General features: G+C 39.9%; 1 protein-coding gene across 4 annotated transcripts in view; it reads right to left on the minus strand.

The window, feature by feature from the left end:
* Window positions 1-12326: 12326 nt before the first annotated feature.
* Window positions 12327-16407, minus strand: part of LOC135443267 (zinc finger protein 853-like) — a 35265-nt gene continuing 31184 nt past the window's right edge. For all 4 annotated transcript variants that reach the window (XM_064703478.1, XM_064703477.1, XM_064703476.1 and 1 more), the window contains one exon: window positions 12327-15632. In XM_064703478.1, the coding sequence (XP_064559548.1) occupies window positions 15063-15632 (570 nt within the window). In that variant the 3' untranslated portion in view covers window positions 12327-15062. The remainder of the gene's footprint in view (window positions 15633-16407) is intronic.

Below are 16407 nucleotides of genomic sequence, written 5' to 3' on the forward strand. Positions count from 1 at the left end.
TTTCTTTATTTTGGTAAGTAATTACAGATATCACAAACTCTTTCGTTTTATACTGTGAAAGATTATAGAAATGCTATGAAGCCAAAGGCTTGCTTTATACTTTTAAGGAGGTAATTAATAATTTATGTGTAATTTTCAAATAAATACTGATTCAATCCTTGAGAAACCACACTGTAATTCAACCAGCAGATTCTGTCTCCATTTCTGACAGTGCTCTGTGACAGCCTAAGAAATGTGACATCTTGACATACTAAGGGAAAAAAAAAATTAAATGTTTGATCTTCTATTCATATTAGGGGTTTTTGTGAGATTAATCTTGAACTGCATCATCTTCCTTCTGGATTTTTCAGTTCCCTTATAACTGTTGCATTAAGCCTTTCTGCTGTTGCGGTTCCTATTCGTGAATGCGTGTGCATAAGCTTAAAATTAAGGCATAATGATAACCCTGTCAGTCTCATAGCAGCTGGCTGTGCTGAAGTCAGCAGCAGTTTCTCACTGAGTTCAGCATGATGAGGATTTCTTCCTGCTTGAGAAGAGCATCAGGTTTCCTGAAGCCTGGAGAATACTTTGCCTGTAGGCAGAGTTTTGGTAAATTGATGAGCTGTTTCATTTTCCTAGCTGCAGCATGGCAGCCACTTGTGTTTTGTCAAAACAGCTTTATGCACTCAGGAGATTTTGTCAATACTTCTGATTTTAAATATGGATGTGGCATTTCTCTACTATGGGAAGAGAAATCGACATTAAACAAACACAATGTGTAGGCAGACAGAAATCTTTCTGTTGCAATTAAATTTTTTCATGTGGTTCCATGTTTTAAAGTGCTTAGCTACATATTTACTTACATTACAGTAGATTGCAAGATGGACTATAACTATCACTAAATACAATTGCATTTAATAAGCCTGCAAAATTCTGTAATAAATAAGACTAATTTAAAAGAAAAGAAGAAAAGAAGGAATAATTTGCCATGTAAGATTCTTGAAACTGGAGAAGCAGAAGGTGCTTGTGCTTGTTCTCTTGATCAGGAGAGACATCCAGGTGGCAATATCTTTCCTCCTGTCAGTGGTAACCAGTGCACTGACAGTATGAACGTCAGTGTGGCGTTTTTTGCTGCTAAACTGCTAGCACACAGCTGGCAAAAATCCATTGTAAAACTGCCTGGGTTGGCATGGGGTTGGATTAGGCACCACAGGAGGTGGTGAGCAGGTGGCTCAGCTGGTGCTGGCGTATGCATGGATCTCTCCTGTCAGTTCTCCATGGGCATGTGCTTCTGCTCCTTCTCCTGTGACTTCCAGCAAGATTTATGAGATACATGTGAGCAGAGATACCTGAGATACCTGGTACTGATGCTGATTCTAGTTATTGACAGAGCTGAAGACATCCTGTTTATTTCTCACACTAAAACCTTCCATGTAGGTGAAGGTAAAAGACAAGTTATGTTCTACTTACTGGGGCATGGAATCCTCATGAAGATGTGACAGGAATTTGTTTTATTCCAAGAGGGGGAAACATGCTTTTTAAAATATTCTCAGTAAATATATCTTCTGTCATCTGAAGTGTGCTCTGAAAAAAACCCACCAAAAAAACCCCAGCTTTAAAAAGCCTTGGTTACTCCTTAGATTGATTTAAATCAAAGCAGGCCAGTAATTATTCTGATGATTAATTTACTGCAAAGTCTTTTGAATGACAAAATTATACCAGTTTGTGTTTAATAAGTAGAATTATATCTTGTTCCTCTGTTGTCAAAAAAGATGTGAAACATGAACTTTCATCAGTTGAGCTGCATTTTTTAATAACAGCAGCAAGAAGTGATTTTCTAGCATATAAATTACTAAGCAGAGAAAGCTGCCTCTCTGTCTTTGCAAGTCATTATTTTTGCAGATTTATTACTTAAAACTCTTTGTTGAGCAATTTGTGCAGGGATGGAGTTGGAGTCAGAAAGCTTTGTCAAAATTCAAGCTGGGCAAGTTATTCCAACATCCTGATGTTGGACAAGGACTGAGAGATTCAATCCCTGTGTACCCCCTGTGACTGATGTTAGCACAAGCAGCTGGTAAAGAGCTGAGCCTTTCCTGGTGTGACCCACAGGCAATTGGGGTGATGGGGTTTGTGCTTTGACTGGCTCTGGAGTATCTCTGAGCTAGCCCTGACTGCTTCTCAGCACTGCCAGCTGCCTCTTGGCCATCATTTGCACATCCTGTCACAGGATGCTTGTGCATTTTCCTCCAACCCAGTCTCTTCCTTCTAGCCTTCCTCTCTGGTGTCCTGCCACCTAGTGCTTCCTCCACAGCCCTTGACAAGCAGCAGGAGCTGCCTCTACTTGCCAGTACACAGCTTCCTGCATGTTTCAGGAAGAGATAGGCTGTCACACGTGTTTATTAAGAAGTATTTCATTAATTCAAATTAGCTAATTTAGAAAAAATGTTAATGTTTATTAAGAAAGAATAATTAATCCCTGTATTTGAGAAGTAATGTTCTTGAAGATATGTTTGCTATAGAAAATTCAGATTTTGGTTTAGAAAGGTGTGCTTTGGTTTGATTCGGGTTTTTCAGCAGAGAAGTGCTATGATATTTATATAAAATTTCCACAGGAAAGTTAATTTCTGCCTGAACCTTCAGAATACTCCCTTATCTAGGAGGGAGGCTGTGTATGCTCATTATGAGTGTAGATGCTGTTTGGATCAATCTGAGGAGAGACAAATGCCCTAATTGTACTTCAGTCAGGCTGCTGTTTGTTACAAAATCCTCAGGACTCTGGAGAAGCTGCTGACGTGATCAAACTGTAACCCAGTTCTGGCTCAGTTTTCAGTGGCTAGCAAAGTATTTAGAATCCTTGCATTAACCTGGCTTGCTTGGCTGGACTGATTTACTGAAGTCCCTAACTGTTGACATGTCAGCTGATCTACTGCAAAAGACTATAGCCCAGATTTATTAACCTGTATTTTTTAGTGCATTTTTTAGAGCCTTTTCAAGGTCTGATGCTGTCCAACAGTGAGCAATAGTGCACTTAAAAACATTGAATTAGGTAACTGTTGACATAATTTTGGGTCTGCAGTCTGAAATACAGATCTTACGGATTGTTGCAATTTTCATAACAGCCAAAACAGTTTGCACAGAAGTAGCAATGTGACTTCAATTAAACCACAGTTTTTGTTACAAGTAAAGGAGGTGACAGAATGATAAATCTTATTGGATTTCAGTTGGAAGAACAGCCTTTGGTAATGCTTAACAGTTTTTCTTTTTAAACAAAACCCACATAAAATACAACACTCACTGCTGGCTGACTAGTCAAATCTTAGTAGTGAATAAAAGTATAGATTTGGGAGGGCATTTTTCAGTTCTAGGGAACAAAAAAAAAAGAGGTTTCTCTATCACTTCTCCAAGGCTGTAAGTAGCAGTAATGTAATACTTTAGCCAGGCCACTCACTGACTGGATTTAAGTCTGGGCTTGCAAACATTGAACAAGATGCACAGCATGGGCAGGCACAATCTGAGAGAATAAATAAATTATCACAGCCACAAGAAAAAATTCTTTCATGGAAGAGTACACTGTTCTCGTTTCATTTTAGAAGCCAGAATTTCTGTTTACCATTTCTAGAAACAGAAAAGTGTAAGTGAACGCTGTAGAAATTATTTTCTACCACTCTATGCATGGAGACAGAGGGAAACCCTAAAGATCTGACAAAAGCACACACAATCAGGTAAAATGGCAGTGAAGTTTGGAGTGGGACTTATGCTGCTAGAAAGGATCTGACTGGATTTCAGGACAATTCAGGAAATAGAGGAACATGGCATGTGTGTTTCAACTAGTTAGTCTTTACCTACATTTTGGTTAGAGAGAGGTAGTGAAGCCAAAATACTACTTTTAAAGGAGTTCCTATACATTGTTATTCTTTTTAAATTACATTTTAGTGAGATAGAAAACTTATTTGGGGAGAGTATGTAAAGATATACAAACTAAACAGATGTCAAAAATCACTGTTAATAGCTTCGTCTATGAGGTTTTCTTCACCTTTCTCTGCACAAAGAAGTTTCAATCTGTGATTTCTGAGTATTAATTTTTTTCCCTTCTTGTGTTCCACTAATTCTCCAGGCTAGGATTACAAAAAACACTTGTGTTCACTTTATTTATCAATTTTGCTGAAACACAGTTCTATTATTTTCATGTTAGCAGAGTTACCTATGTGGCAAGTTTGGTTCTACCAAGGACACATAGCTGATACTCTCAGCCTGGAAGGCAAAAAAGGGTAGAGATGGTTTGGTTTTAAATAAGCAGCCTGTTCCATGCTAAACTTCATAGCTGATGTAAAGAATAGCAAGTAAAAAGGGAATGTTCAGCAATCAAGTTTTACCATCATGTCAGATGATTTAATACCAGCACACAGCCTCAGACTGCATTTTGTTCATCACTCATAAGATTTGGCATGATCCTGCCTGACCTGCTTGAGAGCAGGCTGGAATACCATACAGCTCCCATTTTGTTGCCAAAAGCTAAATCAGCCTCCTAAGGAGCAGGAATGCAGAACATGACTGTCAGTTCTGGCAAGACTTGAGGCTGCTAAAGACTTTGCAGGAAGGTGGTTTTGTACAGGGTGCAGTGCAGCTTCCTTCACTCCTTGGAGCAGCACAGAAACCTGTGGCAGGGTCTCACACAGAACTGCCTGCAAAGGCACATAAAAGCCACCAGAGTCAGCTCCATAAGGATAAATTCCTAATGGGATAATATGATACTTTTGCAACACCACAGACTAGCCTTCCTCCCTCATTCCTGAAGTATACTTAAGGTTTCTCTAAGGAGTACAGCAGGTTTTTAATTCACCTGACTTTACAGTCAAAACTCATTTTAAAGAAAGGCAGTTTGTTCTCAGAGCCTAATAGAAACTACTATTTAAAATGCTTATAGACTCCCCATTAAATTAGTATCAGATGACCTCTTAAAGTGCTTTTCTCTCTCATATCTTTGGTACAGAGCACAACTATCTTCCTCTGTGAAAACAAGACAGAGTTACAGCCACAGACAAAGTGTGCAAAGACCAGAATTTTATTTTCTTTAAATGGAGAAGAGTATAGGCACCAGTATTCAGTGAGGACAGCATGCAAGTATCTGCCTCTGGGTGATGTTTCCAAACCATGCAAGTAGCCTGCTGCAGAACAGAGCCATGAACACTTGTCCTCCAACAGGAGATCCATCCTTCAACTTAACAGAGCCTCTTTCTGCATGTGAGGCACTGAAGTGCTAATTTAGTTCACTGTCTTTTAGACTCATCACACCCAATATTACACAAAATAACTTAGCAATACCTCCCTGCAGTATATTTAAGGAGACAAGTACCACTAGACAGCTGATAACATTCTATTTGAAATGAGAAACTTAAAATGAGAACAAGCAAAGTCTGGCACTGCTTATTACCTTATTGTGGTAACACAGCATAAGATGATGATAGTAGCAGCTCCTTGGGTTTTGGAAACTTAAAACTGTCAGCTGGCACTGCTAATGTAATTCACACTACAGGCTACCTCGAGGCTTGAAAATGCAAGCAGAAGAGTTCCTGTCCTTGTGTCTGTCTTTGCAATGTGCACAACGTCTGGAGCAGCAGCAGAAACAAGGACGAGTGCTGAGGCTGCATCTCTCATCATCTCTTACCACGAGCAAGCCATGGAAGGAAGTTGTTTCTTTTAGACCATTAATCCAGAGTTGCTGCAGGTACCTTAATGAAGCACTTGCACTCTTTACAGTACTGCTTGGGTCCAGTATGGAAAGGAAAGGTGGGGATGTCTTCCTAGCAATTTTCTCTGCTGGGATATACTGGTTCCCCTCTGGCACACAGACAGGAAAACCTGAACAGAAGCTGTAGCATGGTTCTGGGATCAGTGAGCTCCTAATGCTGTAGCAGTGTTGTGTCTCAGCAGCCATTTGGCTGGTACATGTGTGTCACTGACAATCTGGGAAGAGAGAAAAGGGTTACATGATGAGTATGGAAGGTCAGCAGCTTTTAGGCATCACCTGTTTGTATGTCAGCTGCCAGCATGGCACCTAACAAGCCCCAGGAGTTACCTAAAGAGCAAAAAAAGCCAACAAAAGGGCAGGTTGGATCATCTCTGATGCCAAGAAGGCACTATCAAAGATGGAAAGCAAAGAAACAAGTCACTGAGTTTCTGTTGTACTTGTCCTTGTAGTTTTGGGCTGTCAAATGTGGGCAAAAACAGGAACCACAAAATGCTGCAGTTCTACCAGGACTGGTGAGTAGCACTTGGCTGCTTCCACCTATGGCTGCCTGTGGTTTCACTCATGACACCCTCCATAAGAGCTGTCTGCATTTCACTGGCAAATTGAAATGCAGTCCTCTACTAAAATAAACATTTTAGGCTGCCTAATGAGTCACCAAAAGGTTGAATTCTCACATAGGCAACAGATATCTCAACAGCAATGTTTTCTGGCAAAGAAATTAGGTATATATCTATCATGGTTCAACACCTGCCAGCAACTAAGTACCTCACAAAATGTTCTGCAGAATGTCTTGGCTTAGTTTAGACCTCTAGATAAATCTCACTTGCAATTTAGGCAAATATACTCAGGTAATTCTGCCACTATAAAAATAACAGACATATGTTTTTCAGCAAAATTGATAAAGTGAACACAAGTGTTTTGCTTAATCCCAGCCTGAAGAAATGGTGGGAGTCAAGAATCAGCTTTAGATTGACAACAAATCCTTTATTTAGAATTGCCATCCTAAAATTCAGTTTCTTGTTAGAAATGAAATTCTCACACCATCAGTTCATACATTCCAAGATACTTCTGTAAATTCAAGATGTCAAAACATTAGGAAATTATAGCATAAGTTATTCAAATTATTTTAAAATGAGTTGTGGTTTCCCATGAGCAGTTGGAATACTTATAGAGTGCAGAGAAAATAAAGATTCTTCCCTAAATATCTTTAGATGTTCACAAGGCATTTCTTTTTTTTTTAACATAAAAACAGAACACATGTGGCAATGTGGGGGATTGAGAAGATTTTTGTTAGCAGGAGATTCAAAGTGAGTAATATATTCATTTAAAATACATGCTGATAAATAATCCATACTATGATGCTGGATTGCCTAATCTCTTTTGTTTTCCTTTCAACCACATGAGATGATAGACTATTTGTATAACACATAGTAAATGAAAGCAATATCCAGTATGGAGCCTTCTCTTGAAAAATCTGTGCTTTATCAGCCATGGGAGTGTGTCATTTTCATGACTTAGAAATAGTAAATAATGCACTGGTTTTATGGTCTTAAAATATAGAAGCATTAGCAAGTCTCCTTCTATGAAGAGTCCTGAGAATTGTTCTGTTTCTCATCTGTCAAGGGCTACAACTTAATCAGCTTTTGTTTAATTGAATAATTCTGTTATGGTAGGGAGTGTAAGCAATTGTTACACATGCTTGAATCTGCAGCAACATGACGTAGATAAATCAGCGTGTTTGTGCTGATTGAAAAGACATTACTTCTACATAGCCCAAAGAGCAGCCAAATGCTAAAAACTGAAGTTCTGGTGCAACACATGGGGCAACATATGCACTCAGACTAAAACAGGTGTCATAGATGGGGATGGCAATGAGTAAATAATAGCTGATTTCAGTGCAGCAGGATTTAAAACCACAGACCTGGTAATCAGAGCTGCTTGAAATGTGAGGTTAGATTGAACCTGCTACAAGTTGCCAAAAAATAATTTAAAAAGAAAAAAAATAGAAGAAGAAAGCCCAAGTAGTAACTGAAGGCAATGCCAAGAAGCTCACCTGCAGCCCATGGAAGCTGTTCAAAAGGAGAGAGGAACTCTTCCCAGCAGTACAGCATCTTAAGTCAAACACATGGGAAAGGGCCCAACTTCAAGGCAGGAGTTATTCCCAAGGAAGGACATCCTTAGTGCCAACTTGCTGTTTCCAGGTCCCACACCACTCTGAGTGGTGTGTCCCAAGTGGATGTTCTGCCTCCAGGGACTGGTGGAGCATTTCCTACAATTGCAGGCTGCAGCACAGAGACCCTCCCTTAGCAAGTGAGGAGCAGGACAGAGGTGACTGCAGCAGCCTCAGCATGGCAGCTCACCCTGCAGCGGAGCCCAGGAAGAACAGGAGCATGGAAGAACCATTTCATAAGAATATAATAGTTTGAGTTAAAGGGTTAAATGATTTAAGGAAGGGACTTTCAAGAACATCAAGTTTCAACCCTTCTGCCATGGGCAGGGACACCTTCCACTTGACCCAGTTGCTGGGGGTCCCATCCACCTTGGCGTTGGACACTTCCAGGGATGGGGCATGGACAAGTGATGGCTGATATGCTCACATGTCCAAGGCTGGAGCCAGCCTGACACAGGACAGCCCCTGACACTAAACCCTGCAATTTGCTGCTGCTTCTCTGAGTCATCTGAGTAAATTGGAGACTACAGGGAGAACTTGTGCCCCTTCTGTCTGCTCCTAAACAACCAGCATCTGCAAAGGAAAGCGTAAGTGCTGCTCTGTGAGACCCTGATGTACACTTGCTGCTACATTTACTGCAATTCCATTTTGTGCTGGCCCCACTTTCTATTTACAGTGCACTTCCTCAGTTATTCCAAGGAGGATTACAGCAGCTCAGAGACTTCAGGATGGCTCAGTGCCCCCACTGACACAGGGACTCTTGCAAACCAGAACAAAAGGGGCTTACAAGCAGCAGACTAACAGCTGCCAAAGAGAGCCAGCCCAGAGCCCTTAGCAGCTCAAAGGGGTGGCATTGGGTATCCTGCTCTGCACCAATAAACTGAACAAAACAATCCAGCTGGGAAATGCAGTCAAGTACAGAAGCATCATGGAAGACAGAAGTGTATGGCCTCATGCCTAACTGGATGAATGGATAGGAGGAAGAATAAACTAAGAGTAGCAGGAAAAATAAACATCAATAGGAAAGGCAATGTTAGGTGGTCTAGTGATGGGGCAGTGAATCAGTTTAGTGAATTCTACAAAGCCATGCTCCTGACAATGGGAAGAGAAGTGTACTTTAAGTTTTTGAGAGGCAGATTTGAATGTACAAGTGCTTCTCCTGGCTATTAAAGGTTGAGGGAAACCTGATTTTATGGACTGCCTTCTCATGCATTACTGCTTGCTTTCTATCACATAAATAGTGATCAGTTAAGCAAAGGTTCTCCTTTTCTGCTTTAAAAAACCAGAACAGCGTCACTGCAAGTCCTGCCACTACTAAAATGGGTGACAGCACAGGAGTGGGGCTGGTGCACAGGACAAGTTAAGAGATAAGATGTGCAGATATGCTGAGGAATAGATACCTGGCTCTTGTTCTCAGTGGAGAGCAAAACATGGAGAAGGAAATAAAAAAGTAAAACAAATACTGCCACAAGGGTGTCCATCTCTTTTCAGTTATTTTTTTTTTCCTCAAAGCTTAAGCTCCTGAAATATTATATTTATATCACTTCTTACACATTTAAAGTTTTTCTGGTGCCAGCAGCAGTTAAAATGCCCTGGAACATATCTTAAAATATAACTTTAAGCAAAACTCAAGATTCATTTGGGTTTTGACTGATAATATATTACCATTATAGTGTATTTATTTATAACACATTTTGTTAAGGGTTTCATAACAGTACCTAAATGGTTTCAATTATCCACGCTGAAATTATATGGCTTCAATATAATTTTATTTTAACTATGTTTTACATGTTTCAATATAATTTGATTATTTCTGGAAATAATAATTTCTGGGTGCTTTATGTGTGAAATTAGTAGATAGAATAATTTCAGTATCAGCCTCAGAGACTAATTAGTGGGTTTAAGTAAAGTAAACCAACTACCAAAAAGGTCTTTTCCACAAAGTTAAAGGTGAGAGAAGAAACTCTTTTTGTCAGCAGAGCTGCCAAATCTCCCATAGCCCTCTCAGCCTCCTTCTTGTCTGGCCAAGGTTTCTGTCCAGGCTGGATTTCCATCAGGTCACCTAACACAAGGAGATAGTGCCCCACTGGGATAAGAATCCAGAATCAGGCCCATAGATTTTATACAGATAAGAGAATTATTATTCTGTGAAGCAACACGCTCACATTAGGATACTGTATTTGGAAGCAAAGCCTTAAAAAAGATTAGGCAGAAGGATCTCTGCATTTCTCTATTAAATTTATTTCAGCAAAAATATTCAGAACTCCCAGCAGCTCTCAATAACAGCCTTTATCATGCAGAAAATTGGGGATTTGATTTGGTCTCAGCAGAATTAGATAAGAGCCCAGTGTTACTGATGGAACTGCCTCCACTTCAGTCTGAGCAGGATTTAACTTCAAGTCTGCTTAATTCTGACAAACACCTATGAACCACAGAGCATCCTAAGCTCAGCCCTCCACCTAAAGGGGATTTATCAAAAGAAAAACCTTTAACAGGTCTTTGATTCCAGTTCACTATTGACAAGCAGTTTAGCAGATTCTTTGTCTAAGGAAAAGACAAGTGAAACATCCCATAAACTTTACAAGTGCACTAGAAGCTCAGCTCTCCCCAACATATTTACTTGTCACTATTTAATGCTTATTCAGTATATTTTTTTCTTACTCAACAGCATGAAAACTGAACTAGGCACCCATCAGCAGATAATAAATGCTGGATTTCTGGCAAAGAGGAATATAAACTACTATCTCATACAGATGTTAATTTCTCTTTTTTACATTAAGAAACTGAAGGTTCAAAGGGTAGCAAACAGCCAGGCAGCAGTTTACAAGGTTTTTTTTTCATTTCAAAGATGGAATGATCTAAGTGCTATGTCCAGTTTAAAAACAGGATCTGTTTTTCCACCTCTGATCTAAGCACTGACACCCCACATCTTGCAACTTAGATAAAAAAAAAAAACTTTAAATAAAATTTCTAAAATAATCTGTTCATTTTTCAGCTTATCTTAAAAAGCACTTTTCTTATTAGAAAATCAAATGTCACAGTGGAAAAAAAAAAAGCTCAGAGTGGGCATTCAGTACTTTAAAAAATTTTAGTTTTTAGAAATTAATTTCTCTTTCATGAGTCAGAAAAGTATGCTTTCATTTAACAGTCTCTTTGGGAATTTTTTTACACAACTTGCTTCAGGTTTCTGCTGCAGAGGTCAGTGGCCAAAACCCATGGTTGGAAGCCAGATTCAGAGGCGTTAAACCTACACAGTACTTGGATTTAAGCCCATCTGGGAATGGTTTTGAGAATAAAACTCTAGAATACAACTATACTAACTTGCTTAGGATTTATGGGGCTCCAGATGCGTCCTTCTGGTGCTAACTCTGAATAGCCACTTCCACAAAGAAAGCATTTACCAACATTTAAATATTCCTCAGGACATGGCTTTTTCAACAGGAATACTTATTAAATTTATCTTTTATTGCAACAACTACTTTTAGTTCCAAGACAATATGATGATGAGAAAAGAAGGGAAGATTTCCTAACAGAGAGAAATCCAGAGTTTTCTCTGATCTCTAGAGTGCCATAAAAAAAGCTTCTCTCCTGGCTAAGCCTGCAGCTTTGCAGCTGGAGATCATGCTGACATTGCAAGGAGTGTGAGCATGTGCAAAAAACTTCAAGTTTTTTGCCTTTTTATTGTTGTTGTTTGTGTTTGTTTTTTACATAAGCATTTTTGAGGAACAACAGCAAGTGTTGCTAAATGTTTTAAAATGAGGGATTATTCCTTCTACCTGCATGCAAGAAAACAGGGTAGGACTCTGCCTTGGTAGTACACTACACCATAGAAACTGTGGCTAACAACAGCAGAAAAAAATCAAATGGAAATAAAATGCTTCAAGAAGGTCAGTTTACCACTTCACCCCCCTCCAACTTTCTGCTCCTAGTTAAAGGATCAGTCAGGATGGGTGTAGGGATCCTGCCTGAAGCTGTCACCTCTCCACTGGCTCTGCAGTGCCAGCTGAAGAGGCTGGCACCTTCCTGACATGGAATGCAGGGAAACAAGGAGGTGTCTCTGCTTTCTTCTGCAGATGTAGAAAGTACAAGAGTATGGGAAGGGGAAAGCCAGCTGAAGTAACCAATATAATTTTCATTTGTTTTAACACAGCTCTTGTTTAGTGTGCATCTGACCTCCAAAATATGGAACATCCAGGAAAGAATTGGCCCATCTGATGTTTAGTGCCTAACAGTGACCATGGTATTTATGATGAGGTATTTATAGAACATTATTTCCATTGGCTTTGGCATCCTATTTATTAGAATAGCCAGTTTAACTAACATCCAGGTAAAACCAGCCTCCTCCCAACTTGCATAGAAATTGATTATCATTGCAGTGCAATTCATCATTGAATGCTTACACAAAAAGTCACAGTGGATAGTATTTATTGCAAGCTCTCTCCAATGCCAATGTTGTGCCATTATTTCAAAAACTCAAGTTACATTCAACTAAATTCAATTACAATAAAGTAGTAGATTGCATTTCTACATTAACAACTAGTGCTTATAAAGAAAATTACTCAAAGGGGAAAAAAAACCCAGGCAAGTTAGAGACCAAAAAGAGAAAACCATAGGAAAGAACAGCAAATACAGGAATCATAAAGAGTGAATCAAACTGCCTTCTGGATCTGAACTGCACAGTGTAATTTCCCTACAGTAGTCATAAAGAAGGACAATTAATCTTCTTCAGCCCTATAAAGATTTTCTTTTCAGAAACTCTCTCCCTCTTGTTTTACATCATAAGTGTCTAATAATCAAATCTATTTCAATTAATTTGAATAAAAAAAGTAACAGGCAACAAAAACTCTTGGCTAAAGCAGAACAGCAACAAAATTTAAGACTTATTTATTACTTCTTTTATATTCTCCACCATAAAGCTGAAAATATGTTATTTGAACAGAATTACAGAAGCTTATTTTGGCTTGGTTGTCATTAGAGACTAAATAGATGAATTTGGTAGATATATGGTTTCAAGCACTATTCTGAATTGTCAAGATTAATCACAATGATACAACTTAAGTATATTTTTTAACTTAATGTCCCAAAACAAGTTACTCTGCTCCCAAGATAAGTGAAATTAATTACCCTACTATCATTATAATAACCCTAAAACAGAATTAAACTTAATTGGAACCTGTACACACTAAACCCCCAAATGTTTACAAGTGCAGGTTCACCATGCATTTGCTACACTCCAGTGCCATCTGTCTATAAAAAGATAATTAACATTTTCAATAAGAAGAAATACAGCATGTTGTAAAGTGTGTTTGGTCCTAAGCCATTGAACCCACTTCAGTTCTTACAATGAATGATGCTGCTAATCCTTTTCTGAATTGGAAAAAAAAAAAAAAACCAACCCAAAACTAAGGAACATTGTGTCCTTAGTGTACATTTGAAGCAAGAGTTCCTGAAAAAAAAAAAATAATCTAGAAGGCCTTGATATAGAGATGCTCCCTGATGTGTTGACTCTTAAGGACTCTCCCAAAATAACCTTCTAGGCTTCCTCTAACAATTTTGCTGCCTTTTGAAGACCCCAGAGAAGCCGGGAATAGCTACTCTGGAATTTGCATTTAGAAGACCATTTGGGGACAGCCTTTTCAAAGTCCACAACCTTCAGTGGAGGGACATAAAAATAAATGCTCTGCCAAGCACTGCAACACAAGGGATCTGACAGACCCCAGAGTGAGTACAAAGCAGGTTCATTAAATGCAGAGCCTTCCCTTTCCTCCTGCACAGTGGCTGGCTGGGGAGGGCTGTTTCCCTCCACTCCCTGTGAAAATTGTACAAATACAGCTCTTTGTTTTGTGGTTTTTGTTGGTTGTTTTTTTTTTTTTTTTTCCAAAAGTTTGGTAACAAGCTTTAAACCAGCCTGATGTTAATTTAACAGAGCGCATCCTGACCATTCTGCCTAAACGTGTATTCCCACCTTGCAGGGAAGCAAAATAGGCTTGATGCTACAACAGTTTGTTTTGGGGGGGAGGGGGGGTGGGGAGGAGGAGCTACTTCTTGATCCTTGATCACACACATTTTTTTAAATTTCAACGGCACACTTATTTTTCCAAACGCGGAAGAAAAAAAAAAAAAAAAAAAAAAAAAGATGTTAAAATACAAAGTATTAAGTATCTCTTTTCAATTGGAGCAGATAAAGAAAGACAGACGTTTCCCAGGTGTCCGCCGGCTCCCGTCCCGCGGCCCCGGGATGCGCGGTCCCTTCCCGGCGCATCTGGCTCTCCAGCGGTGCCCTCTGCTGGCGCCGCCGCCGCCAGGCTCCGCCGGGAGCGCCGCCCCGAGCCGGCCGGGCACCGGGCACAGCTCCGCTCGGCCTCGGCCAGCGAAGGGCAAAGCCAGGAAACGTCAGCCCCGGCCAAAAAACTCCGCTTTAGAAAAGCGCCCTTGTGTCCTCCTCAGGGCATTTTGTAAAGACAATTCGTTACATAAAGAAAAGGAGAGGAAGATGAAAACAAAAGAATGTATTTAGCGCTGTACCTCGTTTTCTTCCAAAAAGGCAATTTCCATAAGTTGGGCAAAATAATTTTCTCGTTAAGTATCTACTAGGTCAGAGGAAAGCATGTACTTTACAGTGGTGTGTTAACAACTGACACCATCTACCTGTTACAGGCATGCACTGAATGACCCTGTGCAATCATGGCTTGAGTCACGAATGAGAGCAGCTGTAGGGGTTAAGCAAGAGAGGGGTCTTGAGGCAGCAGAGAGGAGAAGGTAGACAGGCAAAGGACAAAAGCTGAGGGTGCAGGCCCAGGGCAGGGGGTGAAGCAGGGCAGAAGGAAGCTCAGCCAAGGCAGCAGTGTGCATTTGGGCACCAAATGTGTCTGGCAACAGCATTTGTGGCAGCTGAAGGGTCTGATTCTGTAAACCACAGCTCACTTGTCTTTGCAGTACACATGCTCACACACACTGATGGTACAGGTTTTGAGCCAGGCATTTCACCAGTACAATATTCAGTGATGTTCCCCTCAGATTTTGCTCTACTTTTTTTCATCAGACTCTGAAGAGGATTGTTTCCTGCAAAAAATGAACTCACCATACCCACTCCTCTGACCTCAGCCCCATTGTACTTGTTTGTCTTCTCCATCCTCACCAAGTTCACCAAGGATTGCAACAACTTTATCTCAAACTTGTCTGACCAGGTTCAGTATATTCTGTTGCTTCAGTTTTTTGCAAACTACCATCTGTTATCTTTGCTTTTTCTTGTTCCATTTCCAAGCTTTTCAACACATCTGAACTTACTGGCAGCAGACCAAGTGCTGACTTTGAGCAGATCTCTCCAGCTGTAGGAAAAGTCCCATCTGCAACTTCAGGCTGTCCCTTTGCCTCATTGATTTCCTTTTCTTTAGTTGCAATTGAGGCCTCAGCAGCATTTTCAGATGGTTTATCATCAGCTACTGCTGTTGAGGCAAGCTTACAGCTTGCAGTAGCTTCTCCTATTTCAGCCTTTGCTACATTTTTTGGGAGGTCTTCACTGCTTACTTCTCCCACATCTTCTGTCTGCATTTCTTGCTCTTTACTCTCTTCCCTACTACTGGAGCCCACAATGATTGAGCACTCACAGTAATAATAACCAGATTCCTGCTTCTTCTTGTGCATGGCACAGAGATCAATCCGACTGAAGAGCTCTGTGCCAAAGGGGCTGTCTTCATATTCCTTATACAGGTCTGCACAAATTTTCCTGAAGCCCTATTTATTCAAAGAGCAAGATGACATTATGTCCATAATATAGGTGCACAAATACTCATGCACTTTAGGAAGGTGTGTCAGTATTATCTTAACAAAACCCAGCAAAGAAAACACCACCCTGCCCACCTCACCCCTGATTAGGATAATAGCATCAACTTCATGTGGTAGTATTTAAGTTGATACTGAGAAAAGCCAGCCATTACAAATTAAAGTTATGGGAAGCTTGGCTTTTGCCCAATCCTCCATCTACTCTACCCTCCTCAAGAATAAAAACATGCCAAATATACAAAATCAGATCAATTTAACCTACTGTTATTTAAATGCAACCACCTAATTTTAGATACTTCAGGGAAGTTCACAGCTACCATGTATAATTATTCTGAATTGCCTTTAGGAGGGATTGCTTGATTTCAGCTAGAGTTCACCTTACTCAATTTCATCTTAAAGCTGTCTTAACAGACTGAAAAGTAAACCCTTCTCCTTGGTGCTCACTCTCCACAACAGTAATTAAAATGTTTGGTAAAGACAGGTTAGAAATAGAGTTCATGCACCTTCATCCCTGTGAAAAAATACTCAAAAGAAATTTAACTCTGTGACTAACTGGGAAAACATTCCAGCAAGGCAGAAAGGAAAAAGAAAACCTCAGCAACTCTTAGATAGCTACCAAGCACTGTCAGTATCTCAATTGCCAAATGCTACAACAGTCGACACACAACTGAAAGGGTACACTCCTAGAGATGTGTTTTTAAACACTGACACTTCTTTTCAGCCTAAG

Source organism: Zonotrichia leucophrys, chromosome 2, assembly GCF_028769735.1.
Source record: "Zonotrichia leucophrys gambelii isolate GWCS_2022_RI chromosome 2, RI_Zleu_2.0, whole genome shotgun sequence".
In the NCBI taxonomy this organism is placed as follows: Eukaryota; Metazoa; Chordata; class Aves; order Passeriformes; family Passerellidae; genus Zonotrichia; species Zonotrichia leucophrys.